This window comes from Macrobrachium rosenbergii, chromosome 15 (genome assembly GCF_040412425.1).
Source record: "Macrobrachium rosenbergii isolate ZJJX-2024 chromosome 15, ASM4041242v1, whole genome shotgun sequence".
Lineage (NCBI taxonomy): Eukaryota > Metazoa > Arthropoda > Malacostraca > Decapoda > Palaemonidae > Macrobrachium > Macrobrachium rosenbergii.
The window spans coordinates 24,830,177-24,856,115 of record NC_089755.1 but is presented as its reverse complement, the minus strand read 5'-3'; the positions used below and the strand labels follow the sequence as shown (position 1 = coordinate 24,856,115).

The window sequence follows — 25,939 nt, the reverse complement described above, 5'->3', positions numbered from 1 at the left end:
TCTGTTAGTCCCGTTACATATTGAGCTTTACTTCAACCACTTCATAAGTCATCAGAACTATTCCATTTTATCTTTTTAATTTTATCTTTTTCAAGCTTCATTTACTTATTTATTTACTTATATATTTTTTATCTGCCATCAAGTCCCCTTACACATTGCTTTTTACTTTAATCTCTTCATAAGTTACCAGTCCTATTCATTTTCATCTTTTTTAAGCTACCAGTCCTCTTACATTATCCCTTATACTTTCTCACATTTATAACTTACCAATCCTTTACACTGTGTCCTTTCCTTCACTCCTTAGAAGCTATAGCAGTCCCCTTAGATTGTTTACTTTTCTTGTCTGCTAATTGTCAGTTCCCTCTCATTTTACCAACCGAGTTTCACTCGGTATGCCAACCCTACTTAGATATTGCATTTATTTTTCTTATTGTTCAGTTTTAAAAGGGAATTTTTTTTTCTCCGGGTTTATACCTTACAAAAATAGCTATAGTCTTAACATAATTCAAAAATTACTTCTCGAAGCTTAGACTTATGATGAATGGAAGAGATTAAAGAAGCTTTGAGAAAGTCTGACGATAGAAACAGACCGACTAAAACCAGCCAATCTGACACGTGTCCTAGACTGGAGTCTTTGAGACCTCCGGCCACTACATTGAATAGAGTTCTTTGACCAAATTAAAGTAGAGTTCTGTGTTGGTAAGTAGAGTTCTGTGTTGGTGTTAAAGAACTGAGGATTTTAAATTACTAGATATGATATCCTAAATGACAGGATCATGCTTTTAAAACAGAACTTTGAAGAAGCTTCCGTCCCCATCAGTCCAAAGAAGCTTGACGGAAATTGGATCAGCTTTTGAGATACTAACATTTCATACTGCCAGCACAGTATCTTGCACTCTTTGTAATGTAATTAGCCATAGGTTACGTATTTTTTTATTACACATTTTTCCTTGTGTAAGAGAGAGAGAGAGAGAGAGAGAGAGAGAGAGAGAGAGAGAGCAAACTCGCAAGTACATACGAATTCATTTCTTCTTACTTTTCTATAAAAAAAAAAAGTTGGAAGAAAGTAATTGGAAACTCCCTTCAGGCAAGTTTTGACGTAGGAAATTCCACCCTGATGAAGTATCGGGCTAAAGAGAAGATTATGGGTGCTCTCGACCACCCATCCTACCAGCACCCCCTCCTCCTCCTCCTCCTCCTCCTCCTCCTCCTCCCCTTAGCTGCACATATTGCCTAAGTCCTTGCAACCCAGCTGCACTAACCGCTCCCCCAAAAACGCCATTTTCCCCATCTCCCGGCTCACCCTCGTGGCTAGAGCCGTTTCCCTCCTCCCTCTATTTGACCCATGCAGGTTATAGCCACCTTCCCCCAACCGCTTCGGAGGGCCTCGTCACTACCACTACATACTTATCCTTCACTATATTTGCCCCTCTCCTTCCCCCATCCCCCTTCCCCTTTCGACCTTCCCCCTCCACTCCTCCTCATGTCTCATCAATCCGACCTACCCGACACTCCAACTTCTCCTCTCGACTTGTGGCTCTTTCGTGAAGAGAAGATGAAACTTTGAACGAGTCCACTTGAGATAGATAGAAAAAGCAATTGGGCTTTGAATGGATGGGGTGGCTTTTCTCTTTCGCTTTTTATTTGGTTACGAGTGGGGGTGTTTTTTTTTTTTTTTTTTGATTCAGTTGATAGTTGACCAGGGGACCTCTCGGTAAAAGGTTTAACACTCTCTCTCTCTCTCTCTCTCTCTCTCTCTCTCTCTCTCTCTCTCTCTCTCTCTCTCCTTTAATTCTAAACAATGAAGTACAATATGAATTTTACTTTTAAGAGGTTTTGCAAGAGAGACAGAGCTTTAAGAGCATGGGAATGTATGCATATTTTGATGTAGTAATGATTGAAATGGGAATATGCTTCTTATGACCTCTCTTTTGAAGGACGTTCATTTCTTTGAGTGCATTCCCAGTTCGCTTTATATTAAGGAAAATAAATCGTCCAATACTGACAATTCGAGGAGAGGAAAAAGCGGTACCACAGTTTTCCGATGATATTTCTAGTGTCAGCCTTCAAGCATCTTATGACAGGCGTTTTGTTTTTTGCTACTGTTCTTTTAATGTTTGTACCGCCAGTAATAGAGGAATATTGTAGCTGTTGACCTAATAAAAATGATTATGCAATCAATACTTTGTACTTGTGATCTTTTGGATTTATTTGATTTGATACTAAAGCTTCCCGTTCAATACTCAGAATAAGAACTGATCTCTGTTTGAAATGCTGTTAACTATCTATTATGATGTCCGGAATTAATTGAAGCTCCAATGAATTAGAGATTCGAGACCTAATCACTTCCGGATATGCAATTAATCCAAAACTGTTAATGAAATGATGGCATCACGGACCAGTCATTATTTTTAATTGTTCTTGGCAATTAAACTAGAATCATTTGGAGGTCATTGCCGGAATAAGGGTTATGTAAAAGACCGAGAAAAAAATACCTAGTTTCTCCTAGGATATAAGATGTTTCAGTGGGCATCAGCTATTACCCCCTTACATACGCGATCTTTTGGGTCCATAGACAGTTTGCCTTCCAGTTTGTGGCTGACGCAACGCTTTCTTCATGGCCCGAGTCCTGTTGTCCTAAGATATGTGATTTTTCCATCGGGCTTATACATGCCTCCCATGTTGCCGGTAGATATATGAGTTTTTCCAGTCCTCCTGTGGTATAGTTTTTCAACTCCAAGTGAACATTCATTGCTTTTTGGACAATTTCATGAGCTGGAAACTTCCGTGTTATGAGACACTCACCACCTTGGGAAAGTGCTGGTGCCTGTTGAGTGCATTTTATTAGCTTAGCTTATACTATGTTAATTATTTGTTACGGTCGTTCATTCATAAAGATTTGCATTGCATGGAAGCATGTTTTGGTTGTGTTGTATCAATTGGCAGTTCAATGAAATGTCATGCATTCGTGGTAGCCATCTTCTACCGAAGGCAATCAAACTTCGTCATTGCGCATTAGCGAGTTATATATGAATGTTATGAAAAAGTTCACATCATGAATTTTCTTCTCTTAATTCAGACAATTTATAAATAAAACACATTTCCAGCGTCGATGACAATTGCTGTAACCCAAGTTTATGAAAATGATTCAATATTCCTGCACTGGTGAATATTCATTTGTACACTTGCATGACCTATCGTTACATGTTTCTTTGATTGGCACTTTCCACAAACAAGGGGTGGCAGCAGAAAAGAGCAGTACTGGAGCCCAAGCCCCATTCATGAGCCCCTCTGCCGAGAACTATCACTTTTTTTTATGTGCCCGACAAAAACAAGGCTGTCCAAATCAAGAAATGCAGAGAGTAAGGAAGGGAATTCCACATATAGGAAATGGTAAAGTTAAAGAACAGCCAAATCGAAATTATACAGGGCACTCTATATTTCACATTAGATTTATTATGATCTAAAAGAATTTGACATTTGCTATTGTCGGTAGACAATTTTCCCAAATACCCTTAACCACCTGCATAAGTGTTTACCTCGAAACCTACAGAAGTAAAGGTGAAAATCTTTAAAATCACAAGAAAACCAGTAGAAAATATAACTTGCATTTTATCAAATCATCACAAAAATAAACGTGTTTTAGGCCCTTCCTGCCCGTGTGGTTTGCTGTATGAACTGGGCATCCGTAACCATCATTAAAATTGTATACCAACCTCTCCGACGAATCTAAAGTAGGGCAGTTTTTCTTATTAAAGCCCATTAAGAAACTGTCATACGCCCTACCTGACCAGGGGCTTTGCCTCCGTGATAACCTTAACCTTCACTAGAAAGAATACACATCCCAGCCTAAGCTCCTAGGACACATTATTTTGATCAGATTACGTAAAAAAAAAAAAATGCAATCCTCCACCCAATCTGCCTTGGTGGATTTAACACCCCCCCCCCACCTCCACCTAACCATTTCCAAAAATGGGCAAACATTTTAACTTTGCCTGCCCTACGGCGAGCATATTATAGATTGCAATGCAGCACAAATAAGAGTCTCGATATTCTGTTAAACGTACTTTCAACTTGTTTGAGGTGAATTTATTGTTTCTTCTTCTATGTTTCTTCCTGCCAGTCTTTTGTTAGAGGACGTCAGAGATCTCCTTGTTGGGGATGAAGATATCTTGCCAGTTTAAAGATTTATGGTTTAGCCGATCCTCACCTCATTTCTGAATGAAACATTCCCAGCATTTTACTTAGTCACTCATCCGTTGAACCCACTCCACTACAAGTATTGAAGGAAAGATAAAAGTGTTGTCTTAACAGTTGCAATTACAACTTTGCAAAACTACCGACCATATAACAATCGGGATGTTCATACTTTATGAACTTTGATGTCCTGGATTCCGAGAACCGGTGAAAGGCAAACGTCTAAACAAAGACCAGTAAGTATCCGCAACCAAGGAGAAGATAGTTTGTTGCCTGAGGAACTTGTTTTTAATGGATTCTTATAATGTGTTAGAATTTGAGTTCAAAATATAGTTGTGTTTCTTGTAAGAAGGTGTATTGACTATATTAGTGATAGAAGAAATTTCGGAGTGGGCTAGTATGTAAAATAATAGCAGAAAATGAATGACGCTTAGGGACTCTTATAGTCTACCATTAAAATGGACTTAAAGGTACGTTATCATAATTTTCGGTTTTATGTATTTAATAGAAAATAGGCTCAGTCATTTTAACATGTGGCTGTCTCTAATAAAACATGAAACCACTACAATAAAGCTTCGTCGTAATTTTAAACGTCAGATGAAAATTGCTATTATCAAAAGAATGTGTCAGCAATTCAGTAACTCGTAGAGCAAAAAGATGATTTTTCGTGATGTTATTTATATACTTCTGGTAGAGGGATAGAGGGGAGTTGCCGTCAAGCGTTTGGTAAACCATTTCTGTAAAGAAAAAGTGGTTCTGGGAACTGCTGACTTCCAGGCCGTTTGGTATCGCTTTCTTCTTCGCATTTTTTCCAATGGCAAATATATTGCATCGTTCCGGAATCAATTAAGAAATGAATTAAAAAAATGAGAATTGAAGTTGATGAAAAAGTTAAAAAATTATTTCTCCCTGTGTCAGACGCGGGAAACCAGAGTGTAGTGAAAGAGAATTGTATTCTGTAATTGGTCTTGTTGTTTTAGAAACTTGATCATATACCCCAGTTTCTCCAGTGGGTATATTTAAGTTATATATATATATATTATATATATATATATATATATATATATATATATATATATATATATATATATGAGGACTAAAAAATATGGAAAGAGAGAGGCTTAAAATCAGTTTGCGTGGAAAATAAAAAATAAATAAATAAATATGCTTGGGTAATGAACTTGTAAAGTAATTCTTTGTTGTTTCAGGTTTCCATTATTTTGCATTTTGGGTAAAGGTCACTTTTAAAGCTATAATAGAGTAAGTACATAATATATAGTTTCTCTGATAATTTTGAATAGGGGACAGCGTTAGAAAACTAAGATTTTTGAGTTGTGGAATACTAATGATAGTGAAAAACATTGTTGAGTACAGAGTATCTCTCCTAACCTAACCTAACCTAGTGTGCTGAGTCCTACCTGAACAGTGACGCCTTGCCCGCATAGAAGCCCCATCTAACCTGTCCTAAGGTGCCAATCGTCATAAAGGTGAAATAAAGGATAACCAAACATTCGGAAAAACATGACTCCGCATTCAGGATCATTCCCTTCCTTCGTACTCTATGAAATCGCCGCTTTCAAAGCTGTGCACCGGTGGTTCTTTCCTGAATAATGAATTTCTTTTCAAAGAACAGTTTTTCTTCATTTACCTGTTAAGGGTCTTAAAATATCAAATCATGGACAGTTAAAGCAACTAGAGTCAAATTGGTTGGTTGTAAGTAAATGAAGTCAGTTTTCTCCAAAACAAAGGCTACTTATCAGACAAAACATAAAAAAATCATGTCACTGGTTAAGCCAAGAATGCGTTGGAAAAATCATTCTTCATTGGTTGATGGTTACTGTTGTAATTACGAGAGAGAGAGAGAGAGAGAGAGAGAGAGAGAGAGAGAGAGAGAGAAGGCAGCATGTGAGACAGACAGCCCTTGAAAAATGCTGCTTTGCTGGAGGCATGGCGTCAGAAAGCGAGAAAAGAAGAGATCATTAAATATCTGCGTCCTAAAAACATCCCGGTAGCCATACATTCCCGAAGGTTTTGTCGTATAAGAAAAAGGCCTTAGAATTTTTGTGCCTCTTATTGTAAGTATAAAATTAACCAATACCGTACTTGTTTTCCATTATCTAAGAACTTCATCAACGACAGTTTGTGGGGCAAAGGCCGAGTTGGAGGCTTGTAAGAGTACCTAACAAAGGGGCCAGGTAAGATCTCTCGCGCCTCCCCCAAGCCTCAATAAAATTTAGGAATTTTGTGAGTTTTATGAGAGAGAGAGAGAGAGAGAGAGAGAGAGAGAGAGAGAGAGAGAGAGAGAAAAGAGACATTTGCCTGAGAGAGAGAGAGAAGCCACAGAGCCTGAGAGAGAGGTTCCCAAGGCCACCGCTACTAGACTCTTGCAATTTTCCGAAGGTTGGTTTGAAATAGAGCTGTTGTTTTCATACAGCATATGTATGCAGGCATGAATGAAAGTAAAAAGGCCCATAAAAACACTGTTTATACGCTGCAACCACATATCTCGATTACTTCTGTATTCCTGATCGCTGGTGAAATGTGGCCAAATGGTAGGTGTCAAGAGTATTTATAAGGCATACGCAGGTGTGGCAATACGATGTTATTGGTATGTAGATTGTCGTTGAAACGGGATGGATGGAAAAAAGGTTCTACCTTTGCGTTTTGGTCCCCGTTAACTCCCTCCTGTATCGAGCCTGGTGGGCGTATCCTGGAACGCCTGCTTGAGAAGAGGCCTAAGGGTTAGCTCGTCGGTGAAATCCGATTTCCAGTGTCCGCCTGACAGGTTCATACTATTAATTTACCTGATTATTTATCTTCAGAATATCAAAGGTTCGTTCAACTTGTCTTTGATAAACATATTTTCCCTGTGTCCTGTCCCCACACTTGTCTGCTTCTGCGACTCCGCTCCAGTGAGCAAAAAGATTTTTTTATGTTATGTTATTTTAGATCGAAAAGTAAAGGTTTCTCGATCATACATTGCTGGAAATGGTGCTGAAAGAGAGGAGGAAAGAGACTCCATCTATAACTGACAATTCTTTTGTGTATAATATTCATGCGAATGGTATGAGTGGTGGTTGAGGAGTTGAGGAGTGTGAGGGACTGGATCAAGGTACACTGTTGTTTTTTCTAGACAGAAGTTATGGTTGGGATCCGACAGACTTCCAACCGTATGGACTGAAATACAGAAAGAAACATCACTATTGCTGGCTCGTCTCCTCTTGAGACAGTCTAGTTCATATGGTTTTCGATATATATACTTGTATACATGTGTTTGCATTTATGTTTTTATTTTAGTGCGTTATTTTGAGACGTTACAGGAAAATGTGACAATTTATTAAACACCCATATATATATTCCCTTATTCTGGAGTATTTTGTTTTTATTTCTGTCTAGCAACTGTTCCAGTATTTTGTATTTGTTACTCCATAGGTCTGTCTGCATGGACCACAAGTCTTTGAAGATTCGTACATCTAGCTTGACCAATTTTTCGTCTAAGACGGAGTTTGTTTTCGATGCCACTTTGCAGATCGTCCGGGTTTATTTTGGAATAACCTAAAAATGTACTGAAATATCTGGAGAGATCGACATTTTCTTTTTTTGTGAGGGAAGTTAAACGATAATTTCTGGGTCTTTACGCCGATCTCGCTAATTTCGCCATTATTTAATGCTTGTCGTACGATCGCAATACTTTGTTCGTTTTACAATTTCTAATTTGGCCATTGCTATGATAATCTCGTACTCGAGAGTCTAACATGTTTCATCAGTTTCTTAACCCGTTCAGCTACTAAAATCTTTTTTTTCAGCCATGAATTTATCGCCAAAGAGTTAAAATCCATTAACGATTTTTCTATTCTACTGTGACAAAATTCGATTTGTGCTGTAGTGTTAGATTTGGCATCTCCACCTTGCGTAGTGTAATCAACAAAACTAAGCGTGCAAAAGTAATGATGTGGTAAGATCACTTTGTCTGCCATCATAAATTTAGTGCTCAAAATAAAAATAAGATGTTTTTCACATTTTGACGACTTGCCCTAATAAGTGAACTTTTAACATAGTTCTTACTTTATCAACTCCTATTTCTAATCCAACTCCTATGGGGCGCAGACCTCAAACTGAAGATCACCGTGGAGTAAGCGGTATGGTATAGACCATTTACGCTTGATTTATATACTTTGAACTCTTAGCTTGTGTTTTGGATAAACAAGTAATCCTATGTCATTCCTGTCAAACTCGATATAAAAGAATAGTTAAGACCATTTAGATTTCTTTCACTCTGAATATCTAACTCCAGATCTATCACTCACCGCTCATTTTCTCTCCCACAGCCAAACTCGACGGAGTGAAGACATACATGAGAATGCGCAGAGTTCCCGCACATCTCCAAGGCAAGGTCATCAAATGGTTCGACTACCTCTGGTTGACGCAGAAGTGCTCAGATGAAGAGAAAGCTGTCAGCTGCTTACCTGGTGAGTACGAACGCATTAATATAGTCGTGGATCCGAAATTTTGATTAAAAAACGATGCCGATTCAACACGGGAAACTGCAACTGCTGTGACCAGTTAAAAGGATTTATTATGTAGCTATTCCAGTTAGTGATTATTTAACATCTCTAAAATCCTTTATCTTTAATAAATGACGAATTTATGGAATAATGAATCTGATAACAGAAATTAAAACGATTAAACCCATCGTTGGTCTGTGGCATTCTTCATACAAGAAACAGCCCCACAATATAGTCCTTTTCATCTCGTTTTTTAAGTGGTCACACTCGTTTTTTGACCCATTTGATGAACAGCCCCCATGACAGAATTAGTACGCAGAGGATGCAGTTACTCACTTCCAGTGAGACGTATTTTAAGCTACTGTCCAAACTTCAGTCAACAGCGAATGTCAAGTTTTCGAAAAAAAACAAATTAAAGAAAATTTTTTTAAAACCTTCAAAAAGTTTATCCAACCACTGGTTTTTAAAAAATGGATTAAATAGAATCTAGAGGTAAAATGAACCTTTCTGGTCAGCTATATGAGAGAAGTGTTTTAATGCATGGTTGGGCTAAATTATTCAATAAGAATAGTAATAATAATATTCGAAATAATGGATAATTTTATGCCTCGAATTAACGCATGTCTGAAGTATAAAGGCTGCCCATTAGTTTGTTGCCTTACTTCTCAATCAACTTTACCTGAAATTTTGCATGTCCAAATTTTTTCTTCAATGAAAATCATCGGGGCAATAATACCATGCCAACGTCGTTACCATTTCTTTGTACATTATCGTTTTTCCTGACTGCCATTTTGAGACTTAGAGGTACACGTGATCCATTATTAAGCCCCCACATTTCTTCCTTCTTTTTCCTTTTCTTCATTTCTCCTTCTTTTTCCTTTTTCTTTATTTCTTCCTTCTTTTTCCTTCATTTCTTCCTTCTTTTTCCTTTTTCTTCATTTCTTCCATCTTTTTCCTTTTTTTCATTTCTTCCCTCTTTTTCCTTTTTCTTCATTTCTTCGAGCCTCATGATCAGAAGGGCGTTAGTTTTCCCCTGGGTAGGCATTGCTAAAAAAAAAGTTATTCTGTAACCTCAACGCATTATTCCCTTGCCTTGTTTTCAGTTCGTACTGACACCCCAGGAATCTGATTCTTTTTTTTTTCTTCTTCTTTCTTTGGTCATATCCCGTCGCAAACGATGTTTGGCAGATCAGTCAGTAGCACTCGACTCGAACATTCGTCATTTTTCAATCGATCTATTCTTGGCCAGAGCCGTGATGGAGTGCCCCGAACATCATTCAGAACGTTGCGAATTGTTTTTGTGAAAAATTGCAGGTTTCTCCTTCCTCCTCTGATATATTTGCATTGGATTCCGATCCCTTTGTGCAGGTCACAGATGATTCTTTGGTGTGATTCCAGACGTCTTTCGCTGACGTTTGCGCGTTGCTTCGGTGGAAATTTTTTTCACCTTTGTTGTCATTTTTATCGATGTTGGAACTTTTGCGTTAGGAATTGCAGTTACTATATTATTATTGTTATTGTTATTACTGTAGATAACATTTTCATTCTGGAATCACCTAAAGAACGGTATTCTTATAGATTTGTTTTCCACTTCCGAATTCCTATTGATATGCTGTAGCGTTCATTTTAAAGCGTTTTCAGCGTTCTGTTTCCAGTAAAGTAAAAACGCCAGCTAATCAAATTGGCAAGAGCTACCTTGTACTGTTGTTCATCGTAAGAAAATATTCTTAATAGCCACAGCGACGTCTTAATTTCTCGACTTCCTCACACTCATTTGGATACGCTTATCCCTACGAGCCTTTATCCAAGCCGGGAATAAATGCAGAAACTTGCACCTTCTGTGTCAGGATTAGACCTCACGCAAGAGAGGTTCCAGCAACCAGGGTCTAAGCGACGACCTAAAACTTTACTTCGAAGACGAATTCGCCTCTCGTGCCTGATCTGGGCGAAGTCTTGCCTCGAAAGGTGACGATTTCTTCCTTTGTTCCCAGCTGGGATAAAGTCTCATAGGGATAAGCGTGTCGAAACAGTGCGAGGATGGCGTCATTGTATGTGTAAAATATATATTTGCTTATAGATTCTACACAAACACACACACACACACACACACACAAATAGACATATAGAGTCCGTAATTATTCGATCGCCTAATAATGTGAGCTATCATGTTATTATAACTTCTGTTATGTAAACTAATCCCATGATTATATGTACACACACACACACACACACAAAGGTATGAAATAACATCAGGCGGATAAAGGATAAATGAGGTTGAATCTTTGAAATATTTAGAAATATGATGGTTTCCAGCACATGTTCACTTACGTTGGAAAACAACTCAGACAATGGGCAGGTTAAATAATGGTTGGAAATTAGATAGACTGAAATTACCTACGAATGTAAGACAAATATTATTGTACATTCGTATGCAATATCGTATGTAAGAGAAGCTGCAAGGACTCTTTAGTGATGCTTACAGTGTACACGTGCGGTGCATTGACCGTCCCCCCCCCCCCCGCCCATGGGTATCATCTGTATTAATTACTATACGGACATGAATCTTCGTATGACATTGAATCTATACATAAAAAATGTTGTCGATGTGAGAATAAAGCTTTAAGAAGAACATTAGGAGTGGGATTGTAGTACAGAATTAGAAATGATGCCACAAGGGAATTCACTAAAGTTCCATATGTAGATGAGATAAGGATGAAATGGAGTTGGAGATGGCTTTGAAATGTCCTTTGCTCAACACTAGGGGAATACTACGCGATTGTGTCAGCTGGACCCCTGTGGGCTCCAGAAGAGTTGGAAGACCTAGACCCGCTTGTTTAATGCTCTGTCGACCTGTTAATAATAGAATCGACTATTTTGCTCAGAATAACTTTAGATGTCGAGTTTGTTTCGGTGGTCAGTCAGTATCTTCTTAGAAAACGCATCACAGTGTCAAGTATGGCAGCTTTCACGTCAATACTCATAATGTAAGCTGTCAAGAAGGAGCAGGCTGGTATTGTGAAAGCTTGCTGACACTTTATATAAAAAAAAATGTTCATTGTAGAGGTGTTCTTGACCTCATCCCTTTCGCTTTTGTGTGTTTTTTTTTTACATTCTATGCATTATTTTTATTCCTGTGTATAACTGAGATAAGGAAATAATCTCACATTCGTTCATCTTGAAATTTCCTTTGCTCATATCCAAAGAAAGGAAAGCTATCATGAATATTTTATTAAATTTGTAACTCCAACATCAGTGCTGTAGAGGGTCGTCTCGTCATTTCATCACTTTGTGGACCACGAACCAAGAATGATAAAAAAAAAGTAAAATATAAGTAAAACATGTATGTGACTGCGCGTATTCGGCAAGACTGATATTTTCAATTCCATTTCTGAAATATCTCAGAGCCGGGCTCCATATTGACAGGACTACAATGACTCGCATTAGATTTGGAATACCTTCTGCTGCTTTTTCTTCTTCTTCTTCTTGATAGCTCGAAGGAAATGGAATATGCATTTGAACTCACGCCTAGTAAGAGCCGTCTTATGTGTGTGTAAGATCAGAGGTATATTTTGTAACTTTTTCTGGAGTGCTAAAACTAAGAAGGGTTATTCTGCCAGGTAAGTTTTTTTTTTCCTATCTTTAAGTGGGACCTATCAGGTACTTTTGGTCTAATATGCTTATTCCTTACTTCCGGTTAAACTTTTGGCGCCGAAATGTCTTCCGTCTTTCCCCTTCGTCAGATTTTTCATTTCTTTATTGCATTAGCTGCCTCATGTACTTGTTTCTCTGTTCTTTTCCCACTTGAATCTAAAACTCCCATTAGATATATTTTTTAATATGCTAGCGATAACTGTAGCAAGGGTGGGGACATATTGTAGGCCTCTGGTATGGTCTTACTGCTGTTAATTTGTTATGCATGTTTCAACCTCAAAGTTCATCAGGAACCCGTAAGTTGTTTTTTGGGCATTTTCAGCGGTCTCAAGACAAGTATGTACCGAAGCCTTGTTGTCTTTGCATAAATACTTAAAGTAAGGAATCCATGGGGAGTCATAGAAAGAATTCCGTCAAGGGAACAAAAATCCCACACGAAAAAAACAAAAAGTTGTGTCCGTACGAAGATCCATTTCAGATGCCAGTCACTTCTTTGGCTTCTAGCCCAAGGCGCTACGAAAGTTCATTGGAATCTATCAATAACTTTTGGGTGTTTTTTTTTTTTTTAATCCAGACACTGGCAGTATACAGGATAACATCGGAGGTCAAAAGATCGGAGAGACTATGAATATATATCCCGGTTTCAATAGAGAAAGGTGAAAACCACTGTTTCTTGAGAAGTATACGTTACAAGTAAAAGATCCAAATTTTTACGGAGTTGCCAAAATTATGACGATGCTGAGTGATTTGACAGATTCGAGTGCCACTCCTTCCGGTCTCCATAAATTACCGTCAAACAAGAGAGAGATTTAAAGAGACGGTGATTGTTGTTACTTTTTGTTTAAAATTCTTTTAAAATCTCCCTGGATTGTAGTTGGTCGTTCTCTCTCTCTCTCTCTCTCTCTCTCTCTCTCTCTCTCTCTCTCTCTCTCTCTCTCTCAAACATTGTCCGAGTTATATCCAGGAATTTTGAAAGCTGATGCCTTTTTGTTATGGCGTTCTGAACCCTCGACTAATATTTATTCCGGGGAAATCTTTTGATGTATATTTATTTGAAAAATGTTTCAAACTTTCCTGACCGTCCAAATATGTATGTATATATGTATATATATATATATATATATATATATATATATATATATATATATATATATATACATACAGTATATATATATATATGTATGTATATATATGTATGTATACACACACACGTGTATATATAAATGTGTGTGTGCGTGTGTTTAAAACCATACACCTTTTCTTATTGCAGTGGGGGTAGTTCTAGAGTCTAGACGATATTAACCTTCCGTTTCTAAATAAATCTTCAGTGGTTAATTGCTAGTCCCGTCATTCCTTAGATTTTCAGTAGGTGCACTAAGATAACGAGTCAAAATCCGTGACAAGAAAGTAAGAATTTAGGAGTGTAGTAATGCGAGTAAAATCATTCGCATGAGCGAAGCAGACTGAGAAGTTTTCAAGATTGCATTTGGCGGGAAAGAGAGTTTGAAGAGAAGAGGTTTCTTCAAAGTGACACAAAAATGGTGGCGGGGGGAGAGCTTTGATTACATCTTACTGAATAATTGTAGATAAAATGAAACAAATTTTCAAAAGTAAGGGATATGTAAGTAAAATTCTGCTAAATCAATAAATATCGCCTGAAGCTCTAGAAGAATTAAACAACATTTGAAGTTAACGTGTATAATAAAAATGTCTTGAAGTATCTTGGAATATATTGAAAAAGAAAGGAAAAAAATGACCACTCAACAAATCGACACGAGAGGCTTGATCTGAATACCATAAACAAAAAGCACTTAATGTTTTTACAAATTTAGATGCCCCTATGGCAGCAAGGGCTAACAAAAAGTAAGGCAGTGTAGAAAAAAGCAATTGGTCTAATTTTAGGAAAGGAAAATACGTGCAGAGGAAAATGGTTAAGCAGAAAAAATAAATTAGATTAGGAAGACTATTAATTCATTATGTTGCTGCTCATAGGATGTAGCACTCTGTTAAAGAAACACGTATAAAGTCTAAAAACATACATACATACATATATGCATGCATACACATATATATAGAGATGAAGATAAAGGAAAATTTAATGTGGAAAATGCAAGGGCAAGAATAAGGATAAACAAGTAAAAAAAAGCGCCGAAGTTTCTTCGGCGCATTTTTAGAGTTTTCTGAACAGCGTATAACACTGTAAGAAACTTTCAGCCACGGCCCATGAAACCCAGTCACGGTCCGGTGATGGCCTCAGCCACGGTCCGGTGCTGGCCTGTGTTGTTGGTACCTATAGCGCTGCCAGAAGTACGGTTATGGCTAATTATAACCTTCAAAGAAATAAAAACTACTGAGGCTAGAGGGCTGCAATTTTGTATGTTTGATGATTGGGGGCTGGATGATCAGCATACCAATTTGCAACCCTCTAGCCTCAGTAGTTTTTAAGATCTGAGGGCGGACAGTAAAAGTGCGGACGGGCAGACAAAGCCATCTCAACAGTTTTCTTTTATAGCAAACCTCTTTGAAGAGACCGACAGCCAGACAGAACGAGTTTTAAAAATGCAGTTGAATCGTCGGAAAGACGGAAGACGTCGGTATTTGCAAAAGCAAAACTGAAGGTCTCTGAATGTTGAAATAAGAACGGCTTACGAGTTGGTGGAGTAGGAAAGTTTCTTGTAGAACATTTATTTTAGAACAGAGACCACTTCCCGTCCGAATAAGCGGAGAATATTTCTGTAGGTGCCACAAAGAGTTCTTCCTGCTCTTTTGTTCCTTACTGAGTTTTGAATTTTGCATATCTCCAACCGTCTGGTATTTCATCTCAGACTTCCCTCAGAACCCATTCTTAATCGGATGTAATGTAAGCCACGTAACTTAAACTCCTGGAAGGTGAGAACCTCCCGTCTTATGCATCCAACACAGTCTATGAAATTGCTATTTCCTAACTCCCCTCTGGAAAGGATATCAAAATATCGTTAAAAAGGTGAGGATCTGAATTGGTGCTTTATTATTGTCTTTTTCTTTGTGTTAAAGAGATCATTTGAGGAAATCCATTTCCGGACACTATTCGGTGGATCAGTTGATATAAACACGGAAAGAATGCTACTTCAGATCTGTTAGCGTTGGATGGTCGTACTGCAGACGCAGATGGAATTATGCCTGAGGGCGTGTTTTCACTCAGATTCTTTCACACACACGAACACAACACATACCCACGCATATATGGCATACAACCATCTGAATTTGTAAAAACATTAAGTGCTTTCTGTTTATGGTATTCAGATCAAGCCTCTCGTGTCGACTTGTTGCGTGGTCATTTTTTTTTTTTTCCTTTCTTTTTCAGTATATTCCAAGATACTTCAGGATATTTTCGTTATACTCGTTAACATCAAATGTTGTTTCTCTTTATTCGTCCAGAACTTCAGGAGACATTTATTGATTCAGCAGAATTTTATTTACATATATGCCTTATCTTTGAAAAATTAGTTTCATTTTATCTACAATTATTCAGTAAATCGAACCTCTCACACCAATATATATATATATATATATATATATATATATATATATATATATATATATATATATATATATATATATATATATATATATATATATATATACAAACATACATATATATGTATATAAATGTATATATATATATACAAACATATATATATATATATATATAAATATATATATATATATATATATATATGATATATATATATATATATATATATATGTATATATACATATATATATATATAATATATATATATATATATGTATATATATAAATATATATATAATATATAAATATATATATAATGTATATAAAAATATATATATATATATATATATATATATATACTGTATATATTTTATCTCTCTCTCTCTCTCTCTCTCTCTCTCTCTCTCTCTTTAATGTATATATATATATATATATATATATATATGTGTGTGTGTGTGTGTGTGTGTGTGTGTATGTGTGTGTGTGTGTGTGTGTACAGCTCGAAGGTTCATAACCTTCTAAAGCCACTTTTATAGATTAAGGACAATAGTTGTCAAAAGATATGAATGTATTATATAGGTATGAATAGGCAAATCATGCTTCATACATACATTCAGTTAGGCATTTGAAAACGTGGTTTTTGCTGTAGCTTTCATTATTATGCTTTTCATTCGGAAAGCGTTGTCAAATTTAAGAGTTTCAAATTTTGCAGTTACATGGAAAAGGATTGTGTGTGAATGAATTTATCGAGAAGAGGCAAGCTGAATAAGAAATCAAATCTTACTTTAGACGTGATCGCTCAAAATGATATTAATTGCTGTCGTAATTTTCGTATGAAAATCATGGCAAATAATTGGAATCTGTTACTGAAGACTACAACTTGATCAACATTCTTAGTTGATTTTTAAACTTTTCCCGATGGACATTTAGCACTTAGCCCACTGACAGTGAACTTTACAGAAACAATGGGTCGTGATTTACTGTCCATTTCAGGGACCGCGAGTCATCGTTTTTTTCAAATATCTTTCAAAGTAATTATTTGATCGAAATGATACTTTGACAAAGTGTACAAGATACCTCCCGCCAATTTTTGGTAGTATAGTGCATTGTCAAATGGTGTTGGTTCAGACGTTTACTCTTGACTTACATGATGTTGCAAGCATCGCCAACCTATGCATTCGAACGTCCTTTATCCCCATCCCGTCCCTCCCTCTCCCTTCCCCTCCTCATCCCTCCCTCAACCCACTTTCCTGGCCTCTCCGTCTTCCCCCCATTCCTGTCAATTATATTATATTGAGTAATATTGGATGTTATAAATATGTTCGTTTTTGTAGATTCTGTGTTCATTTAATTATTGTCATTGTATTTTCTTAAATTATATAAATGGGAGTAAACTAACGAGCGTATGACCTTCACCCTATTCACCCAGTATAATGTGCCTACTATCACGATCTCTTAAATCCTTTGCCCCTCGTATCGACATGTTGACTACGAGCAGGTCAGATAAGGTACCCAAAATTAAATCACGCAGTTTAACCTACAATCCAGTATAGAATTAACACTGATCTCGTCTTAATTCCCATGACGTCTGCAACGCGATCATTAGGCCTGTGTGGGCAGAGCACATACAGAAGCATGCAGTTAAAAAAGATAATATTCATAATATGTTAAGCAATCGTAAAAAATGAAAGAATGTCACAATTTTTTTATCTTATTAAAATATATTTTGCATAGATAACGACCTTATTACTAAAACGAGTGTTGCAATTGTTGATAGGACAATAGTGAGACACTTTATATATATATATATATATATATATATATATATATATATATATATATATATATATATATATATATATATATACACATACACACACACACTCCAAAGGTGAGATAGAGACAAAGTAATAGAGAGAGAGAGATACATTGATTGATTGATTGACCAATCTGAGTGTGCTTTTTGCGTGTGTGTTATGAAGATTCACTTACCTATTGAGATTAGTCTTTAATTTATTGTCACCTTTCTCCATTTTATATTTGGTTAGGAGTCTTATTGCAAATGCACTTCTGCAACGACGCGGAAGAGCTAACATGGCAGCCATGACAACGATGAAAAATCCGTCTCCATCAATTACGCTGTGAGTACTTATATTGCAATTGCTGCAGCCAACATACAACCCCTTATCATTGCGGTATTACCTGACGCGCCAAGTATACTATTAACAGAAAACGTTGGGGGAAAATTAACCACTAGTATGGTCGTTACTTCAGACCTCGCTATCCTTTTCATTATGAACTCTCCATTACCTGCTGGTATTGAAAAATATCATGGAAAAGGGTATTTTACTGCATATTGTAAATTGTAGAGAGGTATTGGGGAGAGAGGTGAGAAAAACAGCGATGAAAGAGTGAGAGAGAGAGAGGGAGGGAGGGAGAGGGAAGGGATGGGGGATAGCGGACGTTCCATTCTGTAGATTAGTCCTGCTGACTCATGCGACTTTGCCTTTAAAAGTCAAGAGTAAACGCCTTAACTAACACCATTTGACAAAGCACTATATTACCAAAAATTAGTGGGAGGTGTCTTGTACACTGTGTCAAAGCACCATTTCAATCAAATAATTAGTTTGAAAGATATTTAAGAAAAACGATGACTTGCAGTCCCTGCAGTGGATAGTAGGTGAGTGATATTTATCATTACGTCCCCTTAGTCGAGCAGTTAGATTCATGAATGTAGTGCAAACATTTATACGAGTTTGAATTTTATGTAAGCAATCCGTTTGTGAAACTGCATTGCACTACATTGCACGCCTGCTGAAGGTGACGTTCTCAGGAGACATCCCCACTATTCGTAAAGACCAATTACCTGAGAACAAAGTATCTCGTAAGTGTACGTTCTTAATAGGAACATCCAGTCGTTACCTGTTTCCTCAAACATCGATTACATTCAAGTTCATTTAATCTCAAAAAACGACAGTTTTGGAGAGAGACTGGCTATCGTCAAATCTTCAAGTTTCAGGCAGGCATCGATACACTTGACTCTGATCACAATGACTGGAATTCGAGTTTAAGCAAAAATATCGCCTATCGCTTTATGTAATAACTTCTTTAAATACTATTACCTTCGTATATTTGAGAGGAAGGCGCTTTTGCCAGATCTTTTACCTATGTATGTATGCATGTATGTATGTATGTATGTATGTATGTTTGTATGTATGTTTCATAACAGGATGTGTTTATCAAGATGTAAAAAAAAAAAAAAGCTCTTTTGTTCTGTTTCATTTTGCAGTGACCCCTTTCAGGGTCTCCCTTTCTCGAATTTAAAATGTACGGCAAGTTCGTGGGTATTTCCCCCTAAAACTGGAAGTGCTTCTCGATCCTTGAAATCCCCTTAACTATAAGGGCTCTCTGACTACTGAAATCCTATCTGACCATTATTCGTTGGGCTTTTAAGTGCCAAAGACTCGTGGCTATTGTCCTTGACTAGTGTCCATGCAAGCGTTCATTTCCATAGAGGTGGAACAATGCGAACTATTGTTTTAAGGGATTCCTTGCGGCTCTGCCTTTGCTTATACGAGTACATGTTTAATTTCTATTTCAACATGCTATTCTTAGGTTTGAGAGTGTTTTTTATGATTTCATATCTCAGTACGTATGAGTATGTATATTGCAGTTCATATATATACAGTATATATATATATATATATATATATATATATATATATATATATATATATGTGTGTGTGTGTGTGTGTGTGTGTAACACAGGGAACAGGGAAATACTCCAGGAAGCATATCCAGAGGAAGACGGACGAAAACCACATATCACTAGGCTGTCTTATTTATTTTAAAACCAACGTTTCGTAATTTTGTACTGAATTACATCTTCAGGGCCACCACAGTAAGGAGTTAAGCTAACTCCTTACTGTGGTGGCTTCTTTCCATTTAGTTCCTTACTGTTTCACCTCTAGGTTGGTTATGTTTTTTTATTCTTATTTATTTCATTTTTATTGTAACATTTTAAGTGTATTCTAAGACTTTACTTATAACTGTTTTTATGTTTTTATCTTTTCTTGTGCACAGCCCTGAAGATGTAATTCAGTACAAAATTACGAAACGTTGGTTTTAAAATAAATAAGACAGCCTAGTGATATGTGGTTTTCGTCCGTCTTCCTCTGGATATATATATGTGTGTATGTATATATATATATATATATATATATATATATATATATATATATATATATATATATATATATATATATATATATATAATCATGGAGCTACAAATGTCGCTTAATATCAAATTCACGCTACCTCAGGAATATCCCCGATGGGGAATTATCAGCGAAGGGGAATTTATAAGTGATAAATGGACTGATACTGCCATATCTTGATAGCTCAGTGGGTGGGTAGAACGTCCACTGGAGTCGCTGCATAAGTATCTGTGTCGTGAGTTCGAGACTCGGCAGTACCAGTCCATTTATCACTTATAAATTCCCTTCGCTGATAATTCCCCATCTGCGATATTCCTGAGGTAGCGTGAATTTGATATTAAGCGATATTTGTAGCTTCATGATTGTATATAAATCACGGTGTGATAAAAATTTCATATATATATATATATATATATATATATATATATATATATATATATATATATATGTATCATACACAGACACACACACACATATATATATATGTATGTATGTATATACAGTATACAGCCTTGGCAAGTCCAAGAAGTCAGGTGGGTCAAACAGTGGCGAAGGACTGGCGTAGTTAATTCATTCTTTGATTATTATGCAGTCTCAAAATAGCACAGTCCTAAGGAAAATTAAAGGAAACTAAAACTGCCATTTGAACGATAATGACCAGAATTGCGGAAATTGAAAGTTTAGAGAAAATGCCACAGCATTCGTTGCGTACTACCTTTGATTAATTATTTCGCTTTTTATCTATCTTCAATTCGTAGAAGATTTCGTCTTAATTTTACGGTGTGGTTTTTCCTCCGCTCTTTTTTTATTGTGAGTTTTTATTCTGTCTTGGCAAATGAAAGGTTTTTTTTGGTGCACGGTAAATTGATTGGTAATGTTTTGAATAATAGTAATGATTATGATAATTAGACGCCTAATACTCTATGACAGCCGTTGTTATCTGTGGCGCGTGTGACTTTACAATTTGGTAATATTTTTCAAGAATAATTTTAGATCATTCTTGAATATTCTTTCCCTCGTAGCGTAGAGGCGAACGTTGCTGAATGGCACAAACGGCATGACCTCAAGTTTTAACTTTTATTTGACAACGAAGGAATCTTAATATGCATGTTACCTAATTCATCATTTTGGAAGGGATGCCTCAAAGCTTTAAGGCAACTTATGAATATTCAAAATTTTTATATTTAGGTAAATATTCATATCGTGTTTATGAAGCATTTTGCCATTTTTCTGACCTCTTGGCACAGAATTAGGTCTCATCATCATTTGGGCCAAGTAATCAACGACCATGGAGTACCTTCTGTCAAATTTCATGAATTCCTAATGAGGGAAGTGTGGTGTAAAAAATAGGAAAAAATTATAAATTTAATTCTCTTCTCTGTGAATGTGAGAACATTTTGAAAGATGCGACATAAGTTACGAATTGAGCTCTTTTTGAATAATGCTGCATTAATATTTATGATGATGATGATGGTAACACATTTTCGCCACGGGTATCACTATTCCATTCTAGTTTCCTGTAATAATCTCTAGCCTCCGATTGTCGTCGATTTCTTTTCTACCCGAATTTTAAGATAAAACGAGAATATGTCGAAATGTAGGATTGTTAAAATGTCGTAGGATGTCCTCACTAAGTATTTACGGGTATGATGGCGCTGTATTTTCGCGCTTTTTATGGAAGAGCATTAAAAGAGTTATATTTTTATTTTCACACAGAAATGTATATGTATATACAGAAAAGTATATGCATATATATATATATATATATATATATATATATATATATATATATATATATATATATATATATATATATATATATATATATATATATATATATATATATATATAATATATATGTGTGTGTGTGTGTGTACACATAGATACATAGACACAGAGGAGAGAGAGAGAGAGAGAAAAAGTCTAGGAGAGGGCAAACCTCTGGAAACATTCAATTTATTACCCTAGTTTGTCATCCGGATCCTTCACCCTTCCACAAAATTACGACGATATCCATTGAAACCATTAAAAGATATTTTATGAACAAAAAGCCAGATCGACTTACAGACAGAGTAATAGGCAAGCTAACAAATACACTAGATTAAAAAAAAACAGACAGACGGTTGAAATCGTAATACCCTTAGAAGTCCGCTAGCCAAGGTAAATATAACCCTGTTTAAAATTATAGACATTGTGGACGCCCGCAGTGTAGTCATTTTGGTTGCCCAACACTTAGTTTTGTCTCGTGCATCCTATTCTCTCGCAGTTCTTTACTTAGGTTTTCTCAGACAATAGAGAACCGCTTCATTAGTCTGATGGAAGTTGCTGAAATGTGCGTCGAATTGCTGGAGAAGTGAGTGGTACTGGGAGTTTATATATATATATATATATATATATATATATATATATATATATATATATATATATATATATATATATATATATATATATATATATATATAAACAGTACTGGGATATTTATATATATATATATATATATATATATATATATATATATATATATATATATATAACATAAACTAGGACTATATATATATATATATATATATATATATATATATATATATATATATATATATATATATATATATATATATATATATATATATATATATATATATAATGTATATGTATGTATGTATGACTTTTATCACATCACCGTGATTCATATACAAGTATTAAGCTACAGACGTCCTTTTAATATCAATTCAACAGAGTCTACCTAGGTATTTTGTATTTGAGAGTAATATATTTTCATATATGTTACCGAAGAGGAATTTTTAGTTGATAATAAGTTCGTCGTTCCGTGGGCTCCTCGGAAATAATATATTTTTCAACCAAGAGAAATTTTTAGACAAGAACTCAGGACTACACAGTGACGATACCGGCTCCATGTACACCCACAGGCCAACATGCCATGACCATGTAGTGCATTTGTCGCACACAGCCAAATTATGACTTTTTATCACATCACTGTGATTCATATACAGGCATTAAGCTACAAATGGTCAGCATGGCAGAGGTGGGTTGATATCGACCCTAAATACAAATATCTGAGTTCAACGGGAATTTGTATGTGGGAGCCGGTATCAACTTATACCTCACTTGTTGGCCGTGTGGGTAAAGGCGTCACTGTAGTCCTGAGTTCTTGTCTTTCTTTGGTTCGAGCCCACGGATGACGAACTTATTATCAACTAAAAATTTCTCCTTGGTAACATATATGAAAATATATTATTTCCGAGGTAGAGCGAATTGGATATTAAAGGAGGTTTATAGCTTAATGGTTGTATATGAATCATGGTGATGTGATAAGAAGTCATAATATGGCTGCGTGCAACAAATGCATTACATGGTCAGCATGGCAGAGAGGTGGGTTGATATCGACTCTAAATACAAATACCTGAGTTTGATGGGGATTTGTATGTGGGAGACGGTATCAGCTTATACCTCACTTGTTGGCTGTGTGGGTAAAGGCATCACTGTAGTCTTGAGTTCTTGTCTTTCATTGGTTCGAGCCCACGGGACAACAAACTTATTATCAACTAAAAAATTTCCCTTCAGTAACATATATTAAAATATATTATTTCTGAGGTAGAGTGAACTGGATATTAAAGGACGTTTGTAGCTTAATGCTTGTATATGAATCACGGTGATGTGATAAAAAGTCATAATATGGCTGTGTGCGACAAACGCTCTACATGGTCAGCATGGCAGAGGTGGGTTGATATCGACTCTAAATACAAATACCTGAGTTTGACGGGGATTTGTATGTGGGAGCCGGTATCAACTTATACCTCACTTGTTGGCCATGTGGGTAAAGGTGTCACTGTAGTCCTGAGTTCTTGTCTTTCGTTGGTTCGAGCCCACGGGACGACAAACTTATTATCAACTGAAAAATTCCCCTTCAGTAACATATATGAAAATATATTATTTCCGAGGAAGAGTGAATCGGATATTAAAGGACGTTTGTAGCTTAATGCTTGTGTATGTATGTATATATACACATTTATATATTTCTGGCTCACATCGGGATCGAACCCCGGTCTCCCAAATGAAATTACTGGGCACTATCCATTGACCCAAACAAGTCATAAAAAAAGTTAGAACCAGAGTAATTCTGTGTGTGAAGTTTTTCTTAGGCAGGTTGCCGCCTAACTTACCGGCGAATTTTGCCCAACTTCACGACCCACCAGTGAATTAATTGGTAGAATTTCATTCATATCACACATCAGCGTGAATATGATGGAAGTAATCATCACATGAGAGCACGTGTTTCACAGAAATAAATTTCTGATTCACATCGGGATCTAACCCCAGTCTCTCAAATAAAAGGTAACAGGCGCTACCAATTGACCCACAAATGTCATAAAAGAAGTTGCTGGGTAAAATTCGCTGGTATGTTAGGTGGCAGCCTGCCCAGGAAAAACCTCAGCTGCAGAAAAACTTAGGCTCATACTTCTTTTATGACATGTGTGGGTCAGTTGGTAGCGATGTTGCCTTTCATCTGAGAGACCGGAGTTCGATCCCGGTGCGAATCGGAAATTTATTTCTGTGAAACACGTGCTTAAATGTTACTAGTTTCATCAGATGTGTATATATATATATATATATATATATATATATATATATATATATATATATATATATATATATATATATATATATATATATTTATATATTAGGTAATTCTGCGAAATACAAAATCCCCCACAAAAATATGAAAAAAATTATATTAAAAAGTGAGTTTTTTGCGAGTCACTTGCCAGATTAATCAAACTCACTTTCATAATGCTAGTGTTAGCTACTGAAATCTCAGTTTATATTATACATTTTTTCTTTACATTTATGTTATTGTGAATTTCCCTCATATATACCAAAGTACAACACTATACTTGTGATTTATATACTGTATGTGTGTGTGTGTGTATTCATATGTTATTTCATCATCTCCAACGCCGCATGACGCAAAGGGACTCTGCCAATCATGTCTTTAAAATACTACATCTTTTAGCCCCCACCTCATAGTCCTATTAGTTTGTCTTCTATATCTTCGGTATATAAGGAACCTAGCTATATATATATATATATATATATATATATATATATATATATATATATATATATATATATATATATATATACATATATATATATATATATATATATATATATATATATATATATATATATATATATATATATATATATATATATATATATATATATAGAAAAAGTCAGTATTTCCTCTGTAGGAATAGCTTTTTTTAAGGATTTAGGAAATAACACTTTTTGTTTTTTTAAATACTTCATAGCAAATATCCTTGCCTGTCTTGAGGCATCTAGTCTATACATGATGCCCTGTTTTGCTCCAATTTTGCCGCCATCAACCACCATCGTTTAGAATTTCATAATACTGAACTCAGGTTACTAAAGGGCCAGTTCCGATGCCCTGTACAGACAGTAGTAAATGGCAGCAAAAATTCTCACAGAAATGTAGGTGCAGGAAAGGGGATGTCAGCAATGATTTCGGCAACATGTTCGGGTAATAGGAGTGATAAATTCTGGGGGTATATTGAGAGGATACGTTAAGCCTCTAGTAACGTCTCAGCGCAGGGACAGGGAATGCTACAGATCCTCACTCCTACCCTTCCCTGCTGTTCGAGACAAAATATTTGTCTTTTAGTGTCAAATATTTCACCAGAATGATTTCTCTAGACGGTAAATGACCTTCATAGAGCTGTTGTTCAAGTCATTCAAGTGTCAATCTTGCGACGCCAGTGTTCTGTTTTTCCGGTGCTGTAAATTATGCCTGAATCATTATTCTCCTCTCTACT

General features: G+C 36.1%; 1 protein-coding gene across 6 annotated transcripts in view; it reads left to right on the top strand.

The window, feature by feature from the left end:
* Nucleotides 1-25,939, top strand: part of LOC136846465 (cyclic nucleotide-gated channel alpha-3) — a 995,562-nt gene that overhangs the window by 905,519 nt on the left and 64,104 nt on the right. For all 6 annotated transcript variants that reach the window (XM_067117263.1, XM_067117264.1, XM_067117265.1 and 3 more), the window contains one exon: nucleotides 8,526-8,666. In XM_067117263.1, the coding sequence (XP_066973364.1) occupies nucleotides 8,526-8,666 (141 nt within the window). The remainder of the gene's footprint in view (nucleotides 1-8,525; nucleotides 8,667-25,939) is intronic.